Genomic DNA, 24,569 nt, shown 5'->3' with positions numbered 1-24,569 from the left:
TGGAGAACAGTATGGAGGTTCCTTAAAAAACTACAAATAGAACTACCATATGACCCAGCAATCCCACTACTGGGCGTATACTCTGAGAAAACCATAATTCAAAAAGAGTCATGTACCAAAATGTTCATTGCAGCTCTATTTACAATAGCCTGGAGATGGAAACAACCTAAGTATCCATCATCAGATGAATGGATAAAGAAGATGTGGCACATATATACAATGGAATATTACTCAGCCATAAAAAGAAACGAAATTGAGCTATTTGTAATGAGGTGGATAGACCTAGAGTCTGTCATACAGAGTGAAGTAAGTCAGAAAAAGAAAGACAAATACCATATGCTAACACATATATATGGAATTTAAGAAAAAAAAATGTCATGAAGAACCTAGGGGTAAGACAGGAATAAAGATACAGACCTACTAGAGAATGGACTTGAGGATATGGGGAGTGGGAAGGGTAAGCTGTGACAAAGTGAGAGAGAGGCATGGACATATATACACTACCAAACGTAAGGTAGATAGCTAGTGGGAAGCAGCCGCATAGCACAGGGAGATCAGCTCGGTGCTTTGTGACCGCCTGGAGGGGTGGGATAGGGAAGGGGGGAGGGAGGAAGATGCAAGAGGGAAGAGACATGGGAACATATGTATATGTATAACTGATTCACTTTGTTATAAAGCAGAAACTAACACACCATTGTAAACCAACTATGCTCCAATAAGGATGTAAAAAAAAAAAGAATGCTTGTGTACATAATGATTTATTATTTATAAAAGCCCCGTGGAACAGACACAGCAGGTACTACTCATACTTCATATGAAGCAGCTAAAAGTCAGTTTAAGTGCTCAAGAGCACGTAACTAAAGTCTGGAACTACCACTAAAACACTAGTTCTTTGATTACCTACACCAGTGTTTTTTCCCCCCCACCCTGTGACCATAATAATCTAGAATAATAGCTTTCTACTTTTTGGTAACATTTCCAGTCATCCTACAATGACCTTTTTCAAATGTCCCTGTATTTTAGCAGGCAGTCATGCTCGCATACCCAGGTGGTTGACCTCAGTGTGGACACGAACTCAGTTTTCCGTGGATGTGGGACAGTGGCCCTCCATTGCTAATTGGTGGTGGGAAGAGGTCTAGATTTTTTTTCACTCCAGGGAAGTGACTCACCGTTTCAGAGTAAAAAGATGGAAATTTTTATAAGTATTTTATATTTGATCTATCTTTGCAATATTGATATCTTCCTGGTCCAAAAGATCTTCAGTAGATTCTGGAGACACAAATATCCTTCAGGATGGAAAGTACCTCAGAACAACTCTAGACATATGGGAACTGCATTGTGCCATATATATATTACTCCATTTTCTCATACATTCTTAAAAGCTGGCACCATTGGAAACAAGAGAACTCGCTGCATCAGCCCACACGATTCTCCAACATGTCCCTGCATTACAGGTGTGGTGAGGATGAGTCCAATCTTCACCGCCTTGAGGCAGCCAAAACTGCGTCAGCCTGTCTGGCACCCTTCATTACTAGTAAGTTGGCTTAGTTTTCCCCATCTTTCCTTTTTAATAAAAGTATTCTCAGTTATATATTTTGAAAAGTATCCTTCTATGAAAACTAGGGCAGGAAATTTTGTCACTAAAAAAATTTACACACACACGCGCACAGTTTTTTTTCACACACACAGCAAAAACAAGCATGAATGAAAGTATAAAGCTCTTAGGACCCACTCCTTGAAAAGGGCTATACACCGGCACGCTAAATGATTGTCCAATTCTGATGCTGGAGAAGGTCAAGAAAAATGTGTAACAGATACGTGGTTTTAGCATGCTTCATCATGTTAAGATGCCACATAGGTAATTATTATGGCCTAAATATCTGTCTATAGCTAACCAAATTTGCAAGAAAAGGTGACAGAAATGAGTCTTAAAACATCCAGATGCAATTTGGTTTTAAATATGCTCTGCCGTGTTAAAAAAAAGAAACTAAATGGCCTGTTAATACGGCCATCTGACATGAGACATGTGAGGCCTGCATAGCAGTTAGTAATAAGGCCTGGTCATATTAGGCAGAAAAGTGAAGGTCATTTGAAATAATAATTTCTTTGAAATGTGTTATGCTCCAGCCATACCGAAATTCTTTCATTTCCTTACATCACGTACTTTCTCACCTCCAGACTACTTCACATATGCTTTTCCCAATCCAGAAAAGTCATTTTCTCTCTCTTCACCTAACTTCTACTATACCTTCAGGTCTGTGCTTCCATGTCACTTCCTTTAGGAATTCCAGAAGGATTCCTGTTATTAGTTATTCATGTTGTATATTCCCAGAGTAATCTTCATTGTCTCCTATCAGAGCCCTTAAAGTTATTATAAATTATTTTTCTGCTAGACATAAGCTCAATTCAAGGATTATTTTGATTTCCCAGTGCCTACTGACAGGGAGTAGTACACAATGGGCATTCAATAAATGGTGATAAGTGCTCAGAAAAAAATATTAAAATAGATTTGGAGATAAACTGAATTGAAAGTATAAATGTTAAGATTTAGAATTATTATTGGTCTTTGTCTCAAGCTCAGGGCTATACACCTTAACCTTATCTTCCTTCTCAGTTTCAAGTGCCAGATTTCATGTTAAGGTTTAAGAATGAACACTTTGATTGAATTCTCTGAGTTATAGAAATTATCCATCTCTCTTGAGGTGGTAGGGTAAGAAAAAACTAATCTGCACCTACCTTCAATGTTAAAATTCATCTACAGAACACCATAACGGTGGAAGGAATACTGGAATTATTCACTGATAATAGGAATGCGTAAGTTGAAAATCTAAAAAAACTTCAAACTATTAGAATTAATAAAGAAATTCTGTAAGTTCACTGGATCTATAAAAAACACTTGTATTTCCATGTAAATACAATGTTAGCTTTTTAGTTTCTAGTGAAACATTAGTTTAACATTAGTTTCATGATTAAAATAGATTGGAAGATTCAATATTACTATCATGTCATCTCTCCCCTAATCCATCTACAGAATAGTTTCAGTATTAATAAAAATCCCAGCATTTGTGTGTGCGTGTGTGTGTGTGTGTGTATATTGACAAATTGATTTCAAAAGCTATATGGAAGTGCAGAGGCCTAAGAAAAGCCAAGACAATCTTGAAGAAGAAAAGGTTGGAGGATTTACACTACCATATATAAAGACGCATTTCAAAGCTATAGACATTAAGATAGATTGGTACCAGGGCAAACAAAGACTAATAGACCAATAGAACAGAAAAGAAACCAAGCCACACATATATGGTTGCCTGATATTTAGCAAAGGTACCATTGCCATTCGGTGAGGATATGAGGGTTATCAGTAGACTAGATAAATAGTTCGTGGTATACCGTATCAGATAATGAGATACTACAAGGCAATGTAGAAGTGTGGAATTCTGCTACTCACAATAACATGAATGAATCTCGCAGACAAAATGTTGAATGCAGGCATCTACATGAGGGTCAAGAACAGGAAACCTGATCTTTGGTAACAGAAGACAAATATTGGTTAGTTTTGTGGAGTTTACTGACTGGAAGGGACATGAACAACTCTTCCAGGGTACTTATAATGTGTTTTTTTATCTGTATGATGGTTTCATGGGTGGAATACATATGTAAAAATCCATCAAGCTGAACAATTAAAATTTATGCACTTTATATATGCTATGCCTCAGTTTAAAAAAGGAGTCAAACATTAAGAGAAGCTTGCAAAAAAAAAAAACTTTTAAGGAGTTTTAAGAAGAGGAGAATGACCAACAGAGATGGGGATGGGGGAGGGGACCTGAAGAATCTATTTGATTCAGCACCAAAGAGGCCCTTGATGAGACCTTTCCATAAAGTGGAAAACCTGAGTACAGTTTTCAGTGATTCAAGTTGTGAATGGAAGAAAGAACTACAAAAAATTATAGTACATCAATCCTTGCTATCCAAGCAGGGAAAGAAAGAGGATGGCAGCTCGAAAGGGCTGTAGGGTAAGAGAAGAGTGTTTCATTCTGAATAAAAATAAGGCTTTGTATTATTCCTTAATATCCATAAAAACTATTTTTAGTCCATATAAATCTAACTGGATCTCAAGTGTTAAATTCAGCAAAGAAATTTTTCTCCTCTGCTTTTGATCAGAAGAAAGAGTGTACACTTCCAACAGAGTTTGGAAAATTACATACTAAAATTTGATTTTCCTCTGCTTTTTATCAGAAAAAAGAGTGTACACTTCCAACAGAGTTTGGAAAATTACATACTAAAATTTGAATTATTCAACTTTTTATTAAAAATTGCCCACCTATAAAAAAGTTTGCTTAAATACATCTAAGGGAGAGTTTACAAAATTAATTACTCTGAAAATGCATACCAAAATATAGCCCTTAACTCAATAATTATTTTATCTTCTCTCTGTCAATTCATGTGAAGTGTGCAGGCTGATAATTACTGAGTGATTACTACACTTTTTACCGTTCCATGAATGTTCAATACTGTTACATATATTTTGGTCTTTTTTCCCTCCAAGTCCCTCTTTTCTGTAAACTTACAGTGATAAAAAGAGGAGATAAGTTACTTTTATTACAGATTCTACCTTATTTGAAACACACTAAGTTCATATGATTTTCATTAAAAATCCAAGGCTTTTCATAGAGTTTTATACTTTACTAGCAACATCAGTAATACTCATGCACAAAAGTATGTCTGCCCCGTCCCAGAAGAATATATAAACAGTAAATGACTTACTATAATGTGCTGATAAGGATCTATAAATGACATGTTGATTTCAATTACAGGAAATCTCTTCACACTTCAAAAGTCTTCTCTGGCACTCTAGCTTCTTTAAAACCTACAAAATAAACAATCCTTATTGTTAAGCATTCTCTTGGATGTATTCCCAAGATTTAGATGATAATGAGTGTGAACCTTAGGAAGTAAAACTCTACCCAAGGGGACCAGTTAGAGTGAGCTCCTTAATTGTTTATATGCATGGGTATACTCACATAATTTAGGAAAGGATAAACATATTCTGATGGTACTTCTTAATTTCCATATTTCTTTGTTCAAATTTATTTTGTGAGTAATTATTGGGAAACTCCAGGATTTTTTTTTTTTGCATTTGCCAAGTATTTCATGAGAAATATATTAAAATTACAGAAAATTAAAATTGTCTTTGTACTATTTATAATTAAAAAACCACATGCCACTGTTTGTTTTCTTAACTGGATCAGTATTACACAAATTCATAATAAAAAAGGAACATTTTTCACTTTAGCTATTTGTTAAGAATTTTAAAAACATATTCATGTTAAATTTCAATTTTAATGCTGATGTTTAAAAGAAATGTTTGTTCATTCTGAAGTACCAGTTTAACTTGAAAGCAGCTAAATGAAATATTAAACAATTAGAAACAGTGCTGTACAAAATGATGGAAACAAGCAAAAAGTGGAACTAGAGAATAACCTGAGACCTGATCTCTGGAAAGGAGCTAAATATAGAAGGTGAGGCGGAATGAATTTAGAATATAGTGCTCCAGGCGGGCAATTTGAGGAACTGAGAGAAGACAAGTGGCTGGTGAATGGTGAGCAAGAGTGAAAATGGCTTATGATGAGTTTGGAAATAATAGTCATGCACAGATCATGTAGAGCCTTGTAGGCAACTGTTCACTAGATATAGTTCACCCATTCTCCAGGACACAGCTTAAATGTCACCTTGACAGAGAAGCCTTCCATGACCTTCAGAATACGTTTGGTCTGCCTGTTACTGGTTCCATTTATACCTTGTACTTCTCTTTCAAGCCTTTCATTCCACTTATACAATGTCTGCCTTTCCTGAGAGAATTAAAGATGCATAAAGTTGGTGACCACATTTATCTTGTTCATAGAGTTATCCATCCCTACTGCCTAGCGCTATGTCTAAAAATATAGTAGGTTCAGGATAAATATTTGTTGGATAGATGGGTGGATGGATGGATGGATATTACATTATGTCAGGTTTATGTATGAAGGAAATTCACAGACTAGCATTGACACTCTCTTTTGATGTCTCTCTTTTTCATTCCTAAGTATCCTTAACATCAAAGGATGTTAAATATCACTCTCTAATTAAAAAAAAGCAGAATAAGTGAAATTCCAGAAGGTATAAGACTAGTACTCAAAGTGTTTAGAGGAAATTTGTTACTGGCGCCCAAAGTTTGGTGTCAGCAACTTTACTTCCTCTTCTCATTTCTAGCAACTCCATTCATAACCCCTGTTTACCACCCAACTATTCACCACTACTACTGTCACTACCATATCCTGCATCAAGACCTGGATAGAGGCTCTCTATATATTAAAGCCAAAAGTAGGAAGCATGTGTACAACAGCTAACTACCCAGGTCTATTACGTTAGAAACTACAAGGCAAATAGGTATTTAAAAACATTGTTCATGGCACTTAATTCTAGAGCAATATCCTTTTGTTCTTTAAATCCATTCAGGGGTATCTCTTTTCCTACCTTACTAAGCTTAAAAATAAAAACAAGAATGGAAAATAACTGAGCTGATACAGAGTCTGAACATTGTAGGGGAAGACTCCATAGAACAAGCTGAGGAAAGTCACTAAAACAAACAAATAAACAGCAACAGTTACCTTCCCAGAGAAAGGATCAGAATCCATGAGTTGCTATAATATATAATCTAAAATACCCAGTTTTCAGCAACAACAACCACTAAAAACAAAAAAGAAAAACAGGAAATTGTGACCTCATGAGCCACACACAGGAAAAAAAGCAGTCAATAATAACTATCTCTGAAGGACCCCAGATTATGAACTTAAGAAATATTTCACAGCATCTGTTATATGTTCACAGAACTAAAGGAAAGCATGAATTAAAGGAAAGTATGTTGCAATAACATATCAAATAGAAAATAGCAATAAAGAAATATAGACATTAGAAAAAATAACCAAATGGAAAATCTGGAGTTAAAACATAACTGAGGACTTCCCTGGTGGCACAGTGGTTAAGAATCTGCCTGCCAATGTAGGAAACACAGGTTCGAGCCTTGGTTGGGGAAGATTCCACATGCCGCGGAGCAACTAAGCCCATGCACCACAACTACTGAGCCTGTGCTCTAGAGCCCGTGAGCCACAACTACTGAGCCCGTGTAGTACAACTACCGAAGCCCATGAGCCTAGAGCCCGTGCGCTGCAACAAGAGAAGCCACCGCAATGAGAAGCCCGCGCACCACAATGAAGAGTAGCCCCCACTGGCCTCAACTAGAGAAAGCTCGCACGCAGCAACGAAGACCCAACACAGCCAAAAAATAATAATAATAATTAATTAATTTTTAAAATTACTGAAAAATTTACTAGAGAGGATAAACAGACGTGAGCTTGTAGAAGAATCAGTGAATTGAAAGGTGCCTCAATAGAGATTATTCAATCTGAAGAACAGAAAAATAAAATTAAAATAATGAAGAAAAATGAACAAAGCTTCAAAGACTGGGGACAACATCAACTACACTAATGTATATGCAAGTGGAATCTCAGAGGGGAGAGAAAAAAAGGAAAGAAAAAATATTTGAAGAAATAATGGCAGAAAATTTCCCAAATCTGATTAAAAACATGTTGAAAAGCTCAACCAATTCCAAGTGGGAAAAATACAAAGAGATCCAAACCTAGACATATTCTATCTGTTGAGTTCTATCTGTTGAGTATCCAAGGCAAAACTAAAATCTTGGAAGTTACAGAAGAAAAAAGGTTCATCATGTATAAGGTAACCAAAATAAGATTAATAGATGACTTCCCATCAATGGAGCTTGAAGGCAATTGGATGACATATTCAAAGTGCTGAAAGAATAAAACTGTCAACCCAGGATACTATATCCAATAAAATTATCCTTCAAGAAAAGAAGAAAAAAAAGACATTCCCACATCAATACAGACTGAGATAATTTTTTTTGCTAGGAGATATGCATTACAAGAAATAGTGGAAAACATTCAGGTTGAAAGGAAGTGACACCAGATAGTAACTCAAATCCACACAAGGAAATAGAGAGCACTGATAAAGGTAAGTATATAGAAAATTTTAAATAATGGTATAAATACATATATTTTTTCTCTTCTCTTAACTGATTTAGAAGTCAATTACATAAAATAATAATAATAAAATTATGTTGTTGGACTTAAAGATGTAATATATATGAAAATAATAGTACAAAAGGGGAAGAAATTGGGGCTATAATAGAGTAAGGAAAGAACACAAGATGGTAATTGAATCCATAGGAAGAAAGAAATTGTAAATAAATACATCAATATAAAATATTTTATAAATACAATTTTTCTCTTTTCTTCTTAATCTTCTTTAAAAGAAATGGAATATGTAAAGCAATAAATTGCAATACTGTATTGTTGGGTTTACAATATATAGAGAATTAATATATACGATAATAATAGCACAAAGGAGTGGGGAGGGATTGGAACTATATTAGAGCAAAGTTTCTATATTTTACTGGAATTAAGTTATTATTTGCATAAAGTAGATTGTAATAAATTAAGGTGCACCTAGAAATAACTCCTAGAATAACCACTAGGAAAATCACTCAAAAATATAGTTAAAACATCAACAAAGGAACTAAAATGGTCTGCTAGAAGACACCAACTTAACACAAGGAACAGAGGAACAAAAAATGAAATGAGACATATAGAAAACAGAAAGCAAGATGGCAGATGGAAATCCAACCATAACTATAATATAGTAGTCCCTTCTTATCTGCTGTTTCCCTTTCCAAAGTTTCAGTTACCTGTAGTCAACTGAAGTCCAAAAATATTAAGTGGAAAATTCCAGAAATAAACAATTCATAAGTTTAAAATTTTGCACTGTTCTGAGCAACATGATGAAATCTCACAATATCCTGCTCCATCCCACCCGGAATATGAATCATCCCTTTGTCCAAAGTATTCTACCCATTAGCCACTTAGTAGCCATCCTGGCTATAAAATTGACTGTTGCAGTATCTCAGTGCTTGAATTCAAGTAACCCTTATTTCACTTAATAATGGTCCCAAAACACAAGAGTAGTGATGCTGGCAATTCGGATATGCCAAAGAGAAACTGTAAAGTGCTTCCTATAAATGAAAGGTGAATGTTCTCAACTTAAGGAAAGAAAAAAAAACTGTATGCTGAGGGTGCTAAGATCTACAGTAAGAAGGAATCTTTTATCTGTGAAACCGTGAAGAAGAAAAAAGAAATCCGTGCTAGTTTTGCTGTCACACCTCAAACTGCAAACGTTACTGCTACAGTGCAGATAGGTGCTTAACTAAGATGGAAAAGGTATTAAATTTGTACCATAAAATACTTTGAGAGAGACCAAATTCATATAACTTTCATTACATATATTGCTATAATTGTTCTATTTTATTATTAATTATTGTTGGTAAACTCTTACTGTGCCTAATTTATAAATTAAACTTTATCACAGGTATGAATAAGAAAAAACATAATATATGTAGCATACAGCATACCTGAGATTTAAGGAATCCACCAGGAGTCTTAGAACATAACCACTGCAGATAACTATAATATTAAATGTGAATGAATTTTACCCTCCAATCAAAAGGCAGAGGTTGTCAGGCTCGATAAAATCTAATACATACAAAAGACTAATAAAATCCAAATAAGATTTGTAGTTTAGTTAATATCATTCTACCAATGTCAGTTTCCTGGTTTTGATAATGAACTATGGCCATTCAAGATATTATATTTGGGAAATCTGGGTAAAGAATATATGGAAGTTTTTTTGCAATTTTTTTTTGATGTGGACCATTTTTAAAAAGTCTTTATTAAATTTGTTACAATATTGCTTCTGTTTTGTGTTTTGGTTTTTTGGCTGTGAGGCATATGGGATCTCAGCTCACTGACCAGAGGTCAAACCCACACCCCACACATTGGAAGGCAAAGTCTTAACCACTGGACTGCCAGGGAAGTTCCATATTTTTGCAATTTCTTACCTTAAATTATTTCAAAATAAAAAATTAGTTTAAAAGTCCAATACATGAGGATAGATGTAATTTATATGTACAATTTTCATTCCAAAGTTATGTTCAAAAGAAGTAACAAAGGAGTCATATGGAAAAATTATTGGGTAAGGTCCACTTTCTTCAGAATAAAATCATCGGTCATTATTGCCAGACAGTGATGACATTTTCAGTTCCAGTTACAAACAGGCACCCATTCATCCTTTTTCCCCCTAAACTGTTAATAGTAACAGTAGATATTTTAGGCTTCTGTGAAATTAAGGCATTTCTGTCCATCTAGCCACATTAAATACCAGGAAAATATCTTCCCCCAAACAACTAGCTTAGCCTGGAAACATTATTGCAACTAATTTGCATAACCACTATCATGAATGATGTATCATGAATGGTATCATGAATGAATACTCATAAAACAGCAGTTTTGGGTTTTTTTGTTTTTTATAACTAAGCTGAATAACCAGTCTTGGTGAGTATACAGTCTTTTAAGTCTGAAGCAAGAGATATGAAGCTCATAGTTTCTTTTTTTTCTTTCATTTTTTTCCTTGGCTGCCTTGTAATTAGAAACTTCCTGAACACTAATGAAAGGGAAATGCAGATACACTTTTCAACACACACTTGCCTGTGCAATGCAACTGTTGACTTTCAGTGAATGCTTCGTATTGTGTGGTCTGTCCAAAACCCTGTTAGTCACGTTGTCAGGGCAAGATGGACTTCTCTGGGAAAGGTGAAAAACAAAACAAAACAAAACAAAAAAACAAAAACACAGACTGGAGTGTTTTGTCATTTTCTTTCCCTGCCTAGAGTTACAGGACAACAGGAAAATAAGAGGTTATCACAAGTATACCACAGGGATATTGCAGGTTTGGTTCCAGACCACCACAACAAAGCAAATATCTCAATAAACCGAGTCACAAAAATTTTTTGGTTTTCCAGTGCATATAAAAGTTATGTTTACATTGTAATGTAGTCTACTGAGTGTGCAGTAGCATTGTATCCAAAAGAACAATGTACAAACCTTAATTTAAAATACTTTATGGCTAACCATCATCTCAGCCTTTAGCAAACAATAATCTTTTGCTGGTGGAGGGTCTGGCCTTGATGTTGATGGCTGCTGACTGATCAGGATGGTGGTTTCTGAAGGTTGGGGTGACTATGGCAATTTCTTTTTTGTGTGTGTAGCAATTTCTTAAAATGAGACAACGATGAAGTTTACTGCATCAATTGACTCTTCCTTACAAGAAGAATTTGTGGCATGAAATCTGTTTAAGAACATTTTACCCACAGTAGAACTTCTTTCAAAATTGGAGTCAAGGGACTTCCCTGGTGGTCCAGTGGTTAAGAATCAGCCTTCCAGTGCAGGGGACATGGGTTCGATCCCTGGTTGGGGAACTAAGATTCCACATGCCGCAGGGCCACCAAGCCCATGCACTGCAACTACTAAGCACACAGGCCACAACTAGAAAGCCCATGCACCACAACTACAGAGCCTGCATGCTGCAACTACTGAGCTTGTGTGCCACAACTAAGACCCGACACAGCCCCCTCCAAAAATTAAATAAATATTAAAACAAAACAAAATTTGAGTCAATCCTCTCAAACCCTGCTACTGCTTTATCAACTAAGTTTATGTAATGTTTTAAACTTTTTACTGTCATTTCAACAATCTTCACAGCATCTTCACCAGGAGTAGATTCGATCTCAGGAAACCACTTTCTTTGCTCATCCTTAAGAAGCAACTCCTCATCCTTTCAAGTTTTATCATGAGATTGCCGAAATTCAGTCACATCTTCTAATTCTAGTTCTCCTGTTATTTCCGCCACATCTGCAGTTACTTCCTCCACTGAAATCTTGAACTCCTAAAAGTCATCCATGAAGGTTAGAATCAACTTCTTATAAACTTCCTTTAATCTTGATATTGTGACCTCTTCCCATGAATCACAAATGTTCTTCATGGAATCTAGAATGGTGAATCCTTTCCAGAAAGTTTTCCATTGCCTTTGCCCAGATCCATCAGAGGAATCACTATCTATGGCAGCTAGTCTTACAAAAATGTATACTTCTTAAAGAATAAGACTTGAAAGTCAAATGAATTGATGTTGTGTCAACAGGCATAAAAACAACATTAATTTCATTATACATCTCTGTCAGCGCTCTTGGGTGACCAGGTGCATTGTCAGTGAGCAGTAGTAATATTTTGAAAGGCATCCTTTTTTTGAGAAGTAGGTCTCAACAATAGGCTTAAAATATTCAGTAAATCATGTTCTAAACACATATGCTGTCACACAGACTTTGTGTTTCCATTTATAGAGCACAGGCAGAGTAGATTCAGCATAATTCTTAAGGGCCCTGAGATTTTCGGAATGTTAAGTGAGCACTGGCTTCAACTTAAAGTCGCCAGATGCATTAGCCCCTAACAATAAAATCACCTATCCTTTGAAACTTTGAAGCCAGGCATTGACTTCTCCTCCCTAGCTATGAAAATCCTAGATGGCATCTTCCTCCATTAGAATGTTGTTTCATCTCCATTGAAAATCAGTTGTTTGGTGTAGCCACCTTCATTAACGATCTCAGCTAGATCCTCTGGATAACTTGCTGCAGCTTCTACATCAGCATTTGCTGCTTCATCTTGCACTTTGACGTTTTAGAGATGGCTTCTTTCCTGAAACCTCATGAAACAACCTCTGCTAGACTCAAACTTTTCTTCTGCAACTTTCTCACTTCTCTAAGTCTTCATAGAATTGAAGAGTAGAGCCTTACTCAATATTAGGGTTTGGCTGAAGGAAATGTGGCTGGTTGGATCTTCTATCCATTCCACTATAACTTTCTCCATATCAGCAATAAGGCTGTTTCACTTTCTTATCATTCATGTGTTCACTAGAGTAGCATTTTAATTTCCTCAAGAACCTTTCCTTTGCATTTACAACTTAGCTAACTGTTTGGTACAAGAGGCCTAGCTTTTGACTGATCTCAACTTTCAACATGCCTTCCTCACTAAGTTTAAACTTATTTCTAGTTTTTGATTTAAAATGAGAGACACATGACTTTTCCTTTCACCTGAACACTTAAAGACCATTGTAGGGTTATTAATTGGCCTAATTTCAATATTGTTGTGTCTTAGGGAATAGGAAGGCCTGAAGAGAGGGAGAGAGATGGGGAACAGATAATGGATGGAGCATCAGAACACACACAACATTGACCAGTTAAGTTTGCTGCCTTATATGGGTGCAGTTCATGGAACCCCAAAACAATTACGATTGTTTCTTTATCTATAAAATAGAGGAAATGGTCCCCACACCTCACAGAGGCAGTGGGAGGATGAAATGAGAAAAAGTGTGTCAATTATTAAGCATAGTACCTAGTGGGTCATAAATATACAAAATTATCATTTGTTATTGTTTTTTAGGAAACTGATGCTTTCCCCCAAATTCCTGAGACTTATTTGGTTCTATGGAGATTTCTAAGCAATTCAAGTAGGCAGATTTGTTGAGCACATTTTATAAAGACTGTGTACTTTATCATACTCAACAATGAGTTTTAATAGAGATTAAAAAGTCCTGCTGTTTCTGAGCCATTAAATTATTTATATATATATATACACACACATACGTGTGTGTGTGTGTATATATATATATATATATATATATATATATATATATATATGGCTCTGATTTATCTGCTTCAAAATTCAAAGCTTTCTCCATTATTCTGGATATAGAAGAATGTTCTAAAAGTGTGAAGGCATGAAGTACATTATTGTTTCCATCATCATCATTCATATATACCAAGGCATTACTAAAGTTACTAGGGCATTAATAAAGTTTTAAATTCTTAAACCTAGGCTAAGCAAAGAGTTTGATATCATCCACAGGCACAGAGGAATGAAGAAACAATAAGAATTAAGTACATGAGCTGCTTTATATTAGAACTGCCTCTCAGGCTGTACCCTAAGTTTAATACAGCAAACCTGTTAAGAGAACTGCCCTGTTCCCAAGGAAATAGACAAGCATGCCACCAGATATAAAGGCACAGATTAATGAACTGGGTCTATTTCTCAAGCCAGGAACCCAAGAGTATGGTACATGCCTCTCAGGTCCCACACTGAGACACCTGGTCCCTCACTGATGTCTGTCCACACTATTCCTTTTGAATTGAATTTTTCTACTCTGCTTTTATTCCTAGGCCACTGACACTGCTTCATCTCTCAAATTTGTATTACTGAAAGTTCACTATTTAACCTGACAAATATATATGGAATATCTACTGGAGTTTCAGAGCAGAGAAAGATTCAACTGGTTTAAAATAAACAAGGCTTGCTAGAAAAGGCAAATACCTGAGCTGATATTTGAAACCACAAAAGGGCCCAGATGTCTAGAAATGGGGGTAGAAACATGTGCTCTAGGAAAAGGCCATGAGCAGCAAGCTGCAGCCACAGTGGAGATGCCCCATCCCATCTCAGGCTCCCACCGGTGCCACCCAGCCACCCAAAACCCTCCTTACCTCTCTCCCACATACCTTCTTTTTTTGGCCGCACTGCGTGCGACCTGTGGGACTTTAGTTCCTGGACCAGGAATCGAACCCAGATCTTGGCAGTGAAAGCGCAGAGTCCTAACCACTGGACCACCAGGGAACTCCCTCCCCCACATACCTTCTTCTGTGCAGGATAGTCTCTTCCTGTCCGTCAGGCTTCTGTATAAACTCACTCTCTGAAGTAAACCATCTCTTTATCTACATGGTTAGGACCCTTATATTTCTCCTTGATATCTCCTACCGCAGTGTTATGTACTCTATCACCATTATTTAGAGGGTATGTCTCCTCTAGCTGCGAACAACAAGAGGGAAGTTCTGTCTCCTTCTCCCTGTATTCTTGTTGGGCTCCGAGTGATCACCCAATTACTATTTACTAAAGGATGAATCAGCAAATTTGGAATGTATATGGATTACTGGGGAAAACTGATTAGATCACAGATGAGGTTTTGGGTTGAGAAATAATCAAGGGGAAGTAGAGCGTAATTATAGAACCTGGAATGACAAGCTGGAAGATATCTCAGCAATTACTAATCTGAACACTTAATTTCAAAAGTTCACATTATGCATTTCCCAGATGCCAGTGTTACTGTGCTAAGTGATTTATATACGCCATCTTGTTTTGTCTTCATAATAAGAGAGGGATTATTATTGCTATTTTAGAGATAAAGCATGAGTGATTTGTCTAAAAATCACTGAGAACTCAAACTGAGGCAGATGGTCCCCCTTACTCACACTCTACAAGGAATATTGTCTCCCAGAAAGACTAAGCAACGTTCCCCAGGTCATCTCGGTGACAAACGTTGAGTTGGCCCTAGAATCCTGACCCTCTGACTCATACTAGATTTTCTTTCTACATCATTCTGCCATTCTACAAAAGCCTCTAAAGGACAGGAAGCGAGAGGGGACAGGGTGGAAGTGACACTTTGTATTAGTTTGCCAGGGCTACTATAATTAAACACCACAACCTACATGGCTTAAACAACAGAAACATTTTCTGACAGTTCTAGAGGCCAGAAGGCTAAGATCAAAGTGTCCAGCAGGTTTGGTTTCTTCTGAGGCCTTTCTTCTTGGCTTGAAGATACTATCTTCTCCCTGAATCCTCACATGGCCTTTCCTCTGTACCCATGCTCCCCTAGTGTCTCTTAGGGTGTCCAAATTTCCTCTTGTTATAACCACACCAGTCAACTGGATGAGGGCCCATCCTAAGGGCCTCATTTTAACTCAGTCACCTCTTTAAAGATCTGATCTCCAAATACAGTCACATTCTCAGGGACTGGGGGGGGTTCGGACTTTAATATATGAATGGGGAGGGGCACAATTCAGTCTATAACACAGTTCAATAATATAAATATAACAGTTAAACAAAGATGCATACAGTTGTTAATGGAGAAAGGTGGCATTTGAGGAAGGAGGGGCAACCAGCCAGAGGAGTCCAGATATCATACAACAAGCACTTAAACTAGGACTGTGAGGAGATAAAGAAGAGAGAACACAGCATTATTTAGATGGACCAGCCTCCCTCATCCTCATCTGGTTATTTTGAAAGTGCACACACACACACACACACACACACACACACACAGAGTACATAAATGAAACACAATGCATAATGTAATTTATTTTACTACTTCACAATTGGGAAGTACAAATCCAGAGAAACCTGACTATTTTAAGGGCCAGAAAACTGGCTGGCCCAGTTTCACACACTGTATTACAGACAAAGCAAGAATGTCTCCTCAATCCAGAGCCAGTTTTCTGGTTTTCTTTCTCTGACCAGTTTGCTGTTATTTTCCATTGTTTCACCTCTTCAGGGGCCAAAAACAAGCAGCCACTCTGGCTGCATTTTAAGGTCAGAAAATTTTGGAATTGGAAGAAACAGTCATAATCACCACCTAGACAGACCTTGTGCAAATTTGTAAGCTGAGGTCTAAAGATATAAACAAACCTAGAGAATTCACCCAGTTAGGGAAACAGCTGAACTCGTCTCGCCACTCTCAACCAGGTGCCCTTTCTTTACACCCTCTCCTCTCCCCACCGCCATCCCCAACCAAGCATATTCAGGCTAAAAAGGGAATTTAGCCAAAATTAAAAGAGCATTTGTATACAATTTAGTTTGACCAATATTTTAAATGGCCAAGTTATTGTCTGGTGGTGTGAAGTAGGCTCAAGACATGAATCTAAAGGAAATGAACAACTGAATTTCTCTCTGTGATTGGTCAAATAAATCTTAAAAAGAGTCATTTTCATCTTTTAGACTTTTCTAGATGTGAATCACAGTTATAAGATGTTGACTTACAAATGCAACATGGATTGTTTTTAAAAATTCCTCTTCCCACACAGACCACTAAGGAATAATACCACATTGACAAGTGTTTACTATGTTCATTTTCAGAAAATGGAAAATGTTTTACCTTCTACTTAAAAGAAACTGATAATGGAGAGGTATCAGGTGTTAACACTTTTGAAATATACCTAACAATGTGGCACAAAATGCCAGGAAAAGGAATGGGCTTTGAAAAGTGCATTTACAACTTTCTCTCTCCAGACCAGATGGTTTGCAAATATGCTCCCCTAGGGAGTATTTGTGTTTTGTTGAGGGTTCCACTCCCTCCTTAATTGCTGCCTCTTTTTATGACTTACCCAAGATTGCCACAGCAGGGAAAGCCTATCTTTTTCTAAAGAAAACAGTCCAGGGAAAACCCCCAGGAAAACCGTCATGCTGGCTTAAATGTTTCATGAGAGCCATTTTATTACTGGATGAGTTATAACATTTTTAAGTTGTTTTACTTCTCAACTAACACGGTAACTACTTCAAGCAGCCCATGAAGTTGATCTTGTAACTAAGATATGGATGTTGACTATGATCTTGAAGTGGAAAAAAATAACAGAAAAAAATAGCAGGAGTTGTGGAAGATCAGAGGCACTGTACACCCACCCATCTCATGGGTTACTGGGAAGTTAAACCACTAACCATGACACGAGCATTCTACAAGTCCTGGATTGTGTAACGTACAATAGGAATTCAAGTTCATCATTCTTTCTTCAGGTTGTAAGAAGTTTTAGAAACATGCTTCTAGACACTGTGAATGGCAATTCACTTTTGAAATAAACAGGCAATTCAATCTTTTGCAGGATTAAGAACTCTGTACATAGAAAGTATGCATTTGAGGGGAAATTCTCAGGAGTTCTTAATATGTTTTATGCCTTAGATCCCTTTGGCAGTCTGGTGAAGCCTACAGACCTCATGATATAGTCTGACACTATAAAGTTCTTAAACTAAAAACTCTGGATTACAAAGGAAACCAATTATATTGAAATACATGGAATCTATGCAGTGTAGTAGACCTCTTAAATGGTCTCAATGTATGCATTGAAGGGTTTTCTCTCTCTACTTCTGTGGAGTACATCTATGCAAGTCTAAAGTTCAATGTAAAATTTTTTAAGACAGAACTTTCAGCACTATAAAGGGTAAAGCAATAGAAAACTAAGTTATTTTTGTACTCTGCCATAATAAACATGTAAGCCCAACCTGAATATTTAGGTGTTACATATAATAAACACAGGTTGAAATGAACTAGAAATACTCATTTGCTCAACTGTGAAATATACATTTCCTCAACCTTTGATCAACAATGGAGAACAGTGCCAAGGATATTAATAAAATCTGTAAGAATGTTTCAGTTGAGCTTCTGCTGATGAGATATAATGCCTCAAAGGGTTTTGTAAAAATATGAAATTAACAAAAGCAACGTTACACTCTCCCCTTCATTTTGGACAGGAAGAAGTTCGATAACTATATCTATACCACAGCCTAAGGAAATATGGGCAGAACCAGGAATAAAGTGTAGGATGACTTTCCAACACATGATAGACATGTCTTATTGAGGTAGGGAGGGAAGGAGGACAAAGAGGCATCTCCTGGGCTTCCCTGGTGGCGCAGTGCTTGAGAGTCCGCCTGCCGATGCAGGAGACGCGGGTTCGTGCCCCGTTTCGGGAGGATCCCACATGCCGCGGAGCGGCTGGGCCCGTGAGCCATGGCCACTGAGCCTGCGCGTCCGGAGCCTGTGCTCCGCAAATGGGAGAGGCCACAACAGTGAGAGGCCCGCATAACGCAAGAAAAAAAAAAAAAAAAAAAAGAGGCATCTCCTGAGTGCCAAGCAGTGCATCTGGGAAACATCTGAGCCAGAAGCAAACTCAAGTGCATCTGTCCTCCCCACCTCCCTGCCCAGCCTGACCCACACAGACTCACTGCTTCCATTCATGGAAGCACCTGGCCACCAACGGTGTAAAACTAAAGCACTTCAGTAGAAGGATTTATGAGAAATGGCTAATGAATTAAAAATTTATTAAAACAAGATTTTTTTAAACTTCAAGGAAATACGAGAGTCAGTATTTCAATGAAATTGTTTTAGTTCTTAAAAAAAATATCAATTTGATTATGGTGATTATGATGACCAGCTGTTCTCTAAAACTCTAAAGATTGGGAAAAAAAAGAAGGAAATGACTTTTAGTTGCAAAATGAAGGATTTTTGTCAGGTTGAAGAAAGAACATCCTGCTAACAGAGCTGCAAAAGAAAGACCCTCTTTTTCGATGACTGATTATTACTACTGAATGTTTCAGCCCTCTTTACATTGCAGAGTTGTAATGGTTCCAAGTCTACAAAGCACCGTCTTTCAGGGAGCACCAAGGTGGCCTTAGTGCAGGAGTAAAGTAGGCAAAGTTGAGGGGTAAGATATAAACTCTACACAGGAACTTAGCTAGATATCCAAGAAAGGCAGGCAAGGCCACGGTTAAACATTCAGAACTGAAAACAATTCTAGCAACTAAGAAGGAAACGGAGCCTAGCATGATGGCTCCTAGAACAGGTAAAGGCATTGAGATTCGCTGATGTGTAGAACTGGGCCTAGCTGTTGGCTAGGCAAGGAAACCAAGGGTTTGAAAGGAACAAAGACTGAATCCCTGCCGACTAAATGCTGGAAATCAAGCCAATTTGTGACTTCCTTACTAGTTAATAATTACCCTAGATAAAAAGATCTGTATTCTACAAGTTCATGAATTTCTACACATTTTTGTTTTAGGTGTTTTGTTTTGTTTGCTTAGTGTATTGGCTGGTTATTTTTAGGATTTTCAGATTTTCTTTCTTTAGAAACTCACACGCAAAAAAAAAAAAAAAAAAAAACCCACTCTAGCAAAACTCAGCCATTCTGGCTTCTCTGGGTTTGCTCCTAGCACTTAAAACATAGCTGGAGAAAAATGACCTAACCTGGCAGACTGGTTTTTAATCTTAGGTTTACATTCTCAGAGCTCAAAGAGGCTCTCACCACTACACAACGCCTTTCTAAGTTTTTCTGGTGCCCTTGAAGTCCCACGCTATAAAGACTTTCCTCTCCCCGTCAAGTCTCTCGCCTCACCTCACCCTCACTATTGGCTGTAACCTCATCTCCCTTCACTGAGAAAACAGAAGGCACCAGGGGGAAGTTCCCATTTTCCCACCAGCAAATCTGCAAACTCCTCTACCCAGGCACTTGAGTTCTCCTTCTCCCTGTCACGAAGGAGGCAGAGCTCTTCCTTGTGTTGCGGACCTAGCCCCACACCTGGCTCTCTAGACACAAAATCCCTCCATCTTCTTCAAGTACTTCCCTCTGATGGCCATGCCTTTCTTTTCTGAATCATCAACCTTTACCTTCTACTGGAAAATCTGATTGGCTAGCTTTGTTACAGTCTCCCATAACTCCATATTCCTTTTCCCTCCATGTCTCCCTTTTTATGCTGGGTTTCACTGACAGATTTCTCTAAAGGGCCATTTGTTCCCACTGTACCTATCCATGTCCTCAGAGTCCTCCACTCCTATCCCTTCTGCCATCTCATTGAGTCCCCACCACTCCACTGGAACTGCTCTTATCAAGACCACTAATGAGGGACTTCCCTGGTGGTCCAGTGGTTAAGACTCCGTGCTCCCAATGCAGGGCGCCCAGGTTCGATCCCTGGTCAGGGAACTAGATCCCGCATGCCGTAACTAAGACCTGGCGCAGCCAAATAAATAAATATTAAAAAAAAAAAAAAAGACCACTAATGACCTCCAAGTTTTCAAATATGGTCATCACTTTCCTATCCTCTGTTTCTCTGGAAGCACTTTCCCTCCTTTGTTCCCATGACATCATCCTAACTACTGGTTTTCCATCTGATATCTTGGTTATTCCTTTGCAGGCTCATTTACAAATGCTGTTCTCTGCCTGGAGCCCCCATCTGAGCCACACTACCCTCACTCTATGCACCTCCCACACCTGGCTTCTCATCCCTCACATCTCGGCTTAAATTTTACCTCGCAGGGAAACCTTTCCATCCTTCACCTCCCCAGGTTAGCCTGTACTATTAAAGTCCATTTGCTTCTTTTATTATTTGTTTATTATTTGCTTAATTATCCTCTCTCTCCTCCAAGAGGGAATTAACTCTTTATTCACCCATGTACGCCCTAAATGTAGGACAGTGCCTAGCATGTAGTTAGTATTAATTAAAACATACTGAACTGGTGAAGGAATAAATGCACATAGCCCAGTGATCAAAAATTCCTGGATTATATTAGCATCTGCCTTTTTTTTTTCTTGACCCAACAGGTAAAATTCTTAAGTGAAAAAGAGAGTACAGACTATCTAAATTGCTTCTAATACCTTTCTTTTTCTAAGTATTTAAAAAGGTACATTTTTCCTACTCTTTTCCTAGGCATGCTACATATATTCATGAAATAGTATCTAGAAATTCTTTTCTTCACAGAAAATTGTAATTCATATAAGAATGTTCTTTTCATTGTGACAATAGCTCATAAGGTATTAATCAACCAAGCCAACTTGTCAATTTAACACATAATTTAAGCAGATAGTAAAATTTTCTGCAAACACTGAATGAGTTTCACAAAACTGATTCTTCTATTGCTTTTCATTAACAGAGGCGTCGTCAGTGATAAGGATAAGAAAAAAAAATCTCATATAAACGTTGTGGACTTTTATATATTTTAAATATAAATCCCTGATTGTCACTACCTCAAAAAATAAGTACCAAGCAGCAGATTATAAGCAACCATCTTAACATTTTGCAACTAAATTTTTAATTAACTAAGAAATCTCTTTAAATTAGAATTTAAATTTGCTGTGAGAAATCTTCCTAAAATTTGTTAATAGCATCTTCTACTAATCAATGATATAATGATACTCTGAAGTTATATTTGAACATGAATTCCCATTGTACACTGAAAGCAGTGATTTTGAAGACTATTCCATGACCTACAGAAATGCCCTACTGTTACCTCTTTGAGATCTAAGTTCATGACCTCAACCAGTTTTAAACTCATCTGCCTCTTCTTCATAACAGTTAAATGGAAAGGAAGTTGATACCTGTTTGAGCTTTGTGGTAGATAATAACAAGGGACTGATGGATATTAAGATATCTTAATTATAGATGCCGGAATCTACACAGCATAGCCTCATAACCGCATGCATCTTTAGATACTTTTCCCCAGAGTACTTTTCTATAAATTCTTACATAATTGCTCTAAATTACTTTTCTTACTACTTTCATAATATTGCATCAACTACATGTAAACAGTCCACAAAATGGATTACCCTTTTGTTTCAAGTAATAAAAAATGAGAGCCTGGGGACTTCCCTGGTGGTCCAGTGGTTAAGACTCTGCACTTCCACTGCAGGGGGCACTGGTTCGATCCCTGGTTAGGGAATTAAGATCCTGCATGCTGCACAGCACAGCCAAAAAATAAATAAATAAATAAGAGAGAGCCTGAAGAAAACTTAGACACCATTTTCCTGCCCCTAGACTAACCCAGGCAGACACTGTCTCTTCTACAATTACAGATCCAGGAATCCCACACGAATACACACGGAGTCTACATCCCAGTTTATTGCCGAGGTACTGTGCCCAACTTGCTTATCTTATTAAAGCTGTGGATGTAAAAGTATGAGGCACATAGGAAGTGTGTCAATTTACTGACTTTGAAATTCAGAAGCCATTTGCTGACCTAATGTTTCTAGTGCTGCAGTTGCATCTAGCAGTCAAACATGACCTACTATGTATTATTTGTTATGAAGTTATACATATGTATAATAAGCCAACGTTATAACTAAAGTTGATTTTTACTCCTGAAAAGGAATACCTGGTATACCATAAGCTACTGGGTTGTTCGGAAAGGTAAAATAATAATGATTTTTTTCTGCAAATGATAAATCCAAGGTCAGAGTAACCATTTTGATACAAATGCTTTATGCCAACCACCAGGATTAATAAGAGCCAAAAAGAACCACAGGCTCTGTAGGTTATACTCAGAATATTCTAAAAAAATGCTCTATTACCAAATGAAAGTAAAACCGTTGGTAGAATTAGTGTTTCTTATACAACTCATAATATGTCTCTTTTGTATTTTTGGATTAAAGTTCACATACTTTATTGTCTTAAAGTGGCATATATCTTTATAAAATGTTAAATAGTTACAAAATAAGAAATTCTAAATCATATGCTACTTCTTCAATCATTCTTAAATTTGTGCAACTTCCTCTATTATGTCAATCAGTAATCCAGTTATAAGAACAGAACAATTGAGTTAATATGGAAACGTGCATTAGGATGTGTACTTTACGGCTCTTCCCGTATAATTTTTCTGATGTTAACAAATAGGGGGAGGTTGACAGTCTTAAATAACACACATCAAAACTGGAAATATAAACCAATCAATTAGTTAGTTGAAGTATACAAAATGCATCAAAATGGAAATCATAAGACTTGGAAATTAAATAAGCTATTTAACTTTCCAACACTTCTCTTTTCACATCCGCAAAATGGGAATATCTGCTCTGCTAACCTACATGGTTATTGTGGGAATAAAGTTCTTGAGCAATCTCTTTATAAACCACAAAATGCTATGCAAACGAAAGGTATTATTGTCCCTCTGATTCTGTTTTTCAAACTAGGTAATCAGAAAACAGATTGTAAATTAAATAATAAAATGAAAAACTAACCTGTTATTAATACATGAGTTTTTCATACTATGGAATACTGAAATTACACACATTATGGATATCTGTTTTCTTTTCTTTTTTTTTTTGCTGTACGTGGGCCTCTCACTGTTGTGGCCTCTCCCGTTGTGGAGCACAGGCTCCAGACACGCAGGCTCAGCGGCCATGGCTCACGGGCCCAGCCGCTCCGCGGCATGTGGGATCTTCCCGGACTGGGGCACGAACCCGTGTCCCCTGCATCGGCAGGTGGACTCTCAACCACTGCACCACCAGGGAAGCCCTGAATATTTGTTTTCTAATTCAAAACATACTGTTACCTAAAATACCTAAATTTCCCTATAGACTCCAGAAGTGAAGCAAATGAAGAGGAAGATTAAGGAAAAGGGAGCAGCTGATTTACAAGTGCATTCCCTTCCCCCTAAGAAGGGAATGGAAGGAAAATGAGTGCAACTTGGTCTCTCAGCCCTTCATCTTTGACTCAGTGGTTACCAAACTCTGACCGGGATCACTTATAGGTGATTGCTGAGTTTCTCTAAAGCTATTTGAATTCATTCAATAAGTGATCAGACTGGTTGTGCAGCTTCATAAATCTGCTTACGGTGAGCACTGAATTGTCAATATTTAAGCTTATTTTATATTTGTATAGAGGAGAGATAAACTGTATTTTCAAAGAATTGTTCTGAGGGTAGACTAAGAATCACAGAGAATCCAAAAAACTGAGAATCACAGAATGGCAAGAGCAGCAAAATTTGGGCAGATCTCTTTTTCTCAGACAAATAGTGGTATCAAAACGCAGGAACAAGGCTTCCCTGGTGGCGCAGTGGTTGAGAGTCCACCTGCCGATGCAGGGGATGCGGGTTCGTGCCCCAGTCCAGGAAGATCCCACATGCCGCGAAGTGGCTGGGCCCGTGAGCCATGGCCGCTGAGCCTGCGCGCCCGAAGCCTGTGCTCCGCAACGGGAGAGGCCACAGCGGTGAGAGGCCCGCGTACCGCA

General features: G+C 37.5%; 1 protein-coding gene and 1 non-coding gene across 2 annotated transcripts in view; one reads left to right on the top strand and one right to left on the bottom strand.

Annotated features, from left to right (window-relative positions):
- PLA2G4A (phospholipase A2 group IVA) overlaps positions 1 to 24,569 on the bottom strand; it is a 161,548-nt gene that overhangs the window by 132,301 nt on the left and 4,678 nt on the right. Inside the window, exon 2 of the mRNA XM_007451152.1 lies at positions 4,762 to 4,864. Within this exon, the coding sequence (XP_007451214.1) occupies positions 4,762 to 4,794 (33 nt within the window). The 5' untranslated portion in view covers positions 4,795 to 4,864. The remainder of the gene's footprint in view (positions 1 to 4,761; positions 4,865 to 24,569) is intronic.
- TRNAG-UCC (transfer RNA glycine (anticodon UCC)) lies at positions 22,215 to 22,287 on the top strand. Its single transcript has one exon. It is a non-coding gene; the product is annotated as a tRNA-Gly (tRNA).

This window comes from Lipotes vexillifer, unplaced genomic scaffold (genome assembly GCF_000442215.2).
Source record: "Lipotes vexillifer unplaced genomic scaffold, Lipotes_vexillifer_v1.1 scaffold343, whole genome shotgun sequence".
NCBI classification, from domain to species: Eukaryota; Metazoa; Chordata; class Mammalia; order Artiodactyla; family Lipotidae; genus Lipotes; species Lipotes vexillifer.
The sequence above is the reverse complement of the archived record's forward strand: the minus strand, read 5'-3'. Positions and strand labels throughout refer to the sequence as shown.